Here is a 5,916-nt window from a genome sequence, read left to right as displayed (position 1 = left end):
CAGCAGGAGATAAAGCTTTATACTGCTTTATACCAACAAACTTTTAAATCATTATTTTCTTAGTAAATCTGTTAGGGCAAAAAACAGATTTTTCTCTTCTGTTAACAGTCCACATACCATCATTGTTAGTTCTGAAGTTCAGAATGTGCTTGGCTTTTTTCTGCCCCAATTTAGAGGCCCAAAATTTTTAGAAATTTGAGGTCCATCTGATTTTTATGCACATAACTGCATTTTTATAGTTAACATTTTACAATTGATTTTAAATCAGGTGATTCTACGCTTGAATTCCGTGAAACAAAAAGATACTTTACTGGGGGAGAAGTTGTGGTTCCCACCTCTCCTTCCCCCCAGGTATTGCAGCTTTTTGTGACCATCGAGAGAACAACTGTAGTAGTAAAACGCCTCTCCTTCCCCCTCACTACCTCAGCAGCTTTGTGTTTCAGTCTGTGGTGATTCTTCTTACAAAATTATAATACTGCACATAATGTTCAGCAAAGAGTTAAATATATTTTTAAATGATAATTGAAATTAGTGTTTTAAATTACCAACTTGATGCTTTGATTTAAATTTGCTTGGTGGCAAGAATGTAAATACATAAGAAACCATTCTCCTGTAATATGTTCTCCCACTTTCCTGTTATCCCGCTAGCAACTCTGAGTGTTGTCCTCACTGAAGAAACATTTCTGATGAAACTTTTCAAGTATTTGAGCAAATAGCTGGGAAAGATTTTTGAGCGAAGATCTGGTTTATTTTGCAGGGAAATGACCACCTCAGAGCTGGTTTTATGGGGTTTCTGGGTCTTTGGAGGCTTGCCTTTACAGCTGCACGTGTTGGACAGACCTTGAGAACCGTACTTGGCACTCATATGAGCCACAGCAAAGATGGGGGAGGGAAAACAACCCGTTTCTGGTGAATAGGCTGTTAGCTGGTCACAGCTCACCTGAATGCCTATGCTATGTTTCAGGGTTACCAGATAGGTGTTGTTGAGGGCTCTTTCTACAACCAGCCTGTGCAGCTGTCCTTGATACCAGTCTCAGCTATTTTCCAGGGTTTTCTGTCTTTGCAGGTGTTTTTTATTCCTGTTCTTGCCTATTGCTACAATGTACAAATTCCTGCAGTGTCCTGTTTTTCTTCCCCCACCCCCTAAAAAGTAACAGCAGCTTGTTCTATTTAGTGATTATTATTTCAATGTTACATTGGAATAGTCTGGCCTTAGGACTATCTGTAGAGTATCTAGTTTCTCACAATGGGCAGATGTGACCTTCCAGGTTCTTGTTAAAAAAGCTTTAAAAACAAATTCATTCACAGGACCTAATATATGTCTGCTCTCTTTTTTTAATCCCCTTTTGGGGATTTTGATAAAAAAGTATTTCTTATTATTATAACTTTTGAATACTTGTGTAGCCAGTTAAGTCAGAGTGCTTGAGTTTTCCTTTATAAATGTTTTTGCTTTTCCCTGAGGGGATATTAATTTAATTTGTGGGTGAATTTAAAAAAGAACAAAGAGATAGCGATGTAATGGAAGGATCTGCCTTGCACTGATTAAGACTTTAAGGCATAAATTTTTAAGCCTCCTACTCTAAATTTCAAAAATAGAGTACAGTAAATAGCTTGTGGGAATCTGAAAATACCCATCTTTAGTGAGCAGCTGGTGCACAGTGAAAGTGGTGGTCAACATTTATGCTCATATATACCTTGATACTTTTATTTTTCTATCTGAAGCATTGTTTAGGAAGATCTCACAAAGTAAGTTTTATGTTTTAAAGTATGTTTAAGAGTGATTCATCAAGCAATTTACACTTTGAATATTTTTTTTGCAGGCTGATGACAGCAAAACATCGGTAAGGGATCGATTTAATGCCAGACAGTTTATGTCGTGGTTACAGGACGTTGATGATAAGTTTGAAAAATTAAAGGTACGCTTCTTTGTCTTTCCACTTTTAAATAAGACCAAACACAACAAAAGGAACCCCAACAACTCTGAATTGACTATGAAGACAAGACGAATAAATAGTAGATTTGTATGCAGTATGGTAGGCTATTATAGAGGTTTGAAAGGCAACATAAAGGAGGGTGTAGCTGTGTAAAAACCAAACATTTCTTGCTGTATGGTGTAATGGAATAATCTGCAACTTTCTAAATACCCAGTGGGGAAAATTACTTACTGCCACCAGAGAGGCTTTTAGATATTTCTTCTAATTTCAAATGTGTTGCAGTATTTTTTTCAAATATTGGAATAACTTCTTTCTCAATTTTAAAACAGACATGCCTTTTGATGAGGCAGCAGCATGAAGCAGCAGCTTTAAACGCGGTACAGAGACTGGAGTGGCAGCTTAAACTACAGGAACTCGATCCTGCTACGTACAAATCTGTCAGCATTTATGACATTCAGGAGTTTTATGTTCCTCTTGTTGAAGTTAATGATGACTTTGAGTTGGCGCCAATATGACAGCTAGCATCTTCTGGTTCACCCTTTCCCTGGGACAACTAGGGATTGAGGTGCAGTGATATACAAATCTTTGGGGATTTTTTTCTTTAAGACAGAGCACTTAATTCTGTGGAATGCCACCCTTCTCAATAACTTGGGTGTTCTTCAGAGAAGTGTGGCACAACCTCCTGTTCAAACAAGTCAGTTTCCCAGGAACTGCCATTATCTGTATTTTAAAATTGCCTGTAGCTTTAGAGCTTATTGCTGAAAAAGATGACGAAACATGGTGAGTTAACAGCGCTGGAAGCTGTTAATAACTGAAACAGCCACCAAAAAACAAATGATACTTAAAATCTGCTATAAAGCTTTGTGTTATGAAACTTCAGTTACAGTTGAACTCCCACAGAAAAACGATGAAAAAGCCTGTGGAAGAATATGTAAGACTTGGAGGAAAACAGTCTATTATCTTATTGTATTTTGTAAACTACTGTACAGATTTCTTTTTGGGGGAGAAAAAAAAAAAGATGTAATATTGTCTTCCTTTTTAAATAATTTATTTTATACATATTGTGCAAATGTAAATAGTCTTGTAATTAATGTTCAAACCTGTATAAAATAGATCTTTTAATTGTAAAACTGTTTTTTGTCTAATGTTTTATTGGACCAAAGTTGTACTTTTTATTAAGTGTAGCGTGTTCCTGGTTGGCAGATCTTTTTGGTTTTTATATGGCACGTGTTTGATTTAGCTGCTTGTTCCATCACCATAACTGTAAAATAACTGAAACTGAACTGTACTGCATGCTTCACAGAACTCCTAACTCCTTGACTTCAGTAACCAGTACCTTAACAACTGTAATATCTACAAAGTCATATTTCATATTAGTCTGCTGTTGTAATGCCATACCTATGACTTACTAAACTGAAAATATTTTTGTGTAAAGCAAACAAAAAAGTTTTGCTCTTATGCGGCAGTCTCGTAATAGAGCCTATTTTTTCCAACAAAATGCCTTTGAATGAAAATTCTTAAATTGTATATTGTCTATTTTAATATTAATCTATGGAAGGATATGTAAATAGTTGTAAATATAACGTTTAATAAATTTTATTGGTCATGTTATTAGTTGGAGTTTCTTAATATAGTTACGCTGATATAATATCACATCTTAGCATTCCTGAAATACAGAAGGAGGCTGAGCGAAAAACTAAACAAAAAACATCCCGTCTTGTGAAATTTAATGCCTGGGTTTTTTTCTTAGCACTGTTAATGAGCAGATAGTTAATTATTTATTAGTAGGAGGTTACAGATATTCATGAACAAGATTTGTTACCCTCTAGCCCATAAATTATTCAGGAATGCTTAGGATCTGATGTCCATGAAATTACTTCTGAAAGAAATGGGGCTTAGGCAACAGGCCCGGTTACCCGGAAAAGAGATGTAAAGTGCTTGGTGGGAGCTGATGTTTAATTTCCAGGTGAACTATAACAGAGTACATAGTCCTTACGCTGGTGTGAATGCCCAGGGTGCCTCTCTAGTGATGGGGAGCAAACAGGCATTGAACAAGAAGAGACTGTGTGTACAATAGGCTCCTTTCCTGTGCACATCACTGCTAGTTCCAGTTGAGAGTAAAGTAATAGTAACTCCAGCATAGGAAAACCCATCAATATGTAGTTCCTGCCCTGTAGTTACTTTTTTTCCACTTTTAATTTGTTAGGTACCCGTGGAAGGAGAAGTTGTTCCTGCTTTTATATAGGAGTATCTTCCTGACATCACTCAGAATTAAAGATGTGCTCAGGAAAATGTAAATATTATATCCTTCTGAAAGCAGCTGTAAAGTTTTGAAATAACACAGAGATTTGTATTATCTGCTTTAAAAGACAAGGGAGTAAATGGAAAAAGCTGCAAGTATTGACAACTAGTAAATGGGTATTCGTTTACTTCCATCAGATAGTAAAAAAATTACTATCTGTAAGTGGGAGAGCCTGATCCAGGCTTTATGAAGCATGTGATATGAATAATTAAGAGTACTGCTGTCGTGGTTTAAGCCCAGCCGGCAACTTGGAACCACGCAGCCGCTCGCTCACTCCCCCCCTTTTCCTTTCTCCCCCCGCTCCCGGAGGGATGGGGAGGAGAATCGGAGGAATGTAACTCCCACGGGTTGAGATAACAGCTCTCCAGTAACTAAGGTATAATACAAACCACTGCTGCTACCAATAATAATGATAAGGGAAATAACAAGGGAAAAGGACACAACCGCTCACCACCCGCCGACCGATACCCAGCCCGACCCGAGCAGCGATCTGGGCCTTCCGGGTAACTCCCCCCAGTTTATATACTGGGCATGACGTGCTGTGGTATGGAATACCCCTTTGGCCAGTTTGGGTCAGGTGTCCTGCCTCTGCTTCCTCCTGGCTTCCCCTCCTCTCTGGCAAAGCATGAGACTGAGAAAGTCCTTGGTCAGAGTAAACATTACTGAGCAACAACTAAAAACATCGGAGTTATCAGCGTTGTTCCCAGGCTGAAAGTCAAAAACACAGCACTGCCCCAGCTACTAAGAAGGAGAAAAAATGACTGCTGTAGCTGAACCCAGGACAACTGCATAAAGAACAGAAAGGATAAACTGGGTAGCAGGAGCATTGGCTGTGCAGGTGGCAAAAATACTCGTGATGGAGGGGACAACTGGGCAGATATTTATCAGCGGGACCCGGTGTGGTTGTACAGCGGTACCAAAGCATGTCCGAGTCCACTGGGGCAGCCGCTGCAACGCAAACCGGGGGGCAGGATGGCACTGGGGTGCCACGGCAGCTCTGTGTCCACATGGCAGCACATGGGGCTGGGATGAGTGCAGGGGTCTGGAAGCACCAGCAGGAAGAGTTTTGCGATGAGTGTTTTTGCAGTACCCCATTTTACAAGGGGATCCGAAGACAGGTGTTGCTTTGGGTTAGACACTGTCTTCTTCATAAGGCGAGGCAGTTCCCTGCTATGGGGTCTGTGGAACGGACTTTTGTGTTTTACAGTTGAAACTGCTCAGTAAAAATTCAGCTGCTCTGAGAAGATGGTACTGACCAAATGTTGCAGTCCCTTAGACAATGATCTGGCTTCTCCGATGTGAGTCCAGGATTTGTCCCAGTCGTGTAATTTATTTGTTTTTCCAAGTTTACTCCGTGGGACGATACCTCATGTGTTGTTTAAGGACACCCTCTGTGGGCTTCCCTCAACAAAGCGGTGCGAGCTGGGAGGGCAGGAGGAGGGATGAGGCGAAATAGAGCAGTAAGTTCAGTAACTTGTTGGGGCAGGATGGCGTGTTTCCTTTACGGAGACCGTCTCCCAGGAGGCCTGAGGGCTAGCCGGAGTTTCCAAGGCCCTGCCCGGGTTCCTCCTGCGTTTTTCTCCTGGAGACCAGACTCCTCACCTTGGTCCCTGCAGCCTGGCAGGAACGAGGATGCCGCAGTTTGAGATCCTGAGCGGGGCTGCCCCGGGACCCTCTTCA

At 40.4% G+C, this 5,916-nt stretch overlaps 1 protein-coding gene across 1 annotated transcript in view; it reads left to right on the top strand.

Moving 5' to 3' along the window:
• Window positions 1–2,561, top strand: part of ANKRD12 (ankyrin repeat domain 12) — a 43,127-nt gene extending 40,566 nt beyond the window's left edge. Inside the window, exons 10-11 of the mRNA XM_010010243.1 lie at window positions 1,821–1,916; window positions 2,264–2,561. Of these exons, the coding sequence (XP_010008545.1) occupies window positions 1,821–1,916; window positions 2,264–2,449 (282 nt within the window). The 3' untranslated portion in view covers window positions 2,450–2,561. The remainder of the gene's footprint in view (window positions 1–1,820; window positions 1,917–2,263) is intronic.
• Window positions 2,562–5,916: the final 3,355 nt, after the last annotated feature.

The sequence above is a fragment of the Nestor notabilis genome, unplaced genomic scaffold (assembly GCF_000696875.1).
Source record: "Nestor notabilis isolate BGI_N333 unplaced genomic scaffold, ASM69687v1 scaffold3822, whole genome shotgun sequence".
NCBI lineage: Eukaryota > Metazoa > Chordata > Aves > Psittaciformes > Psittacidae > Nestor > Nestor notabilis.
Note: the sequence above shows the minus strand (reverse complement) of the source record. Positions and strands in the feature narration are given on the sequence as shown.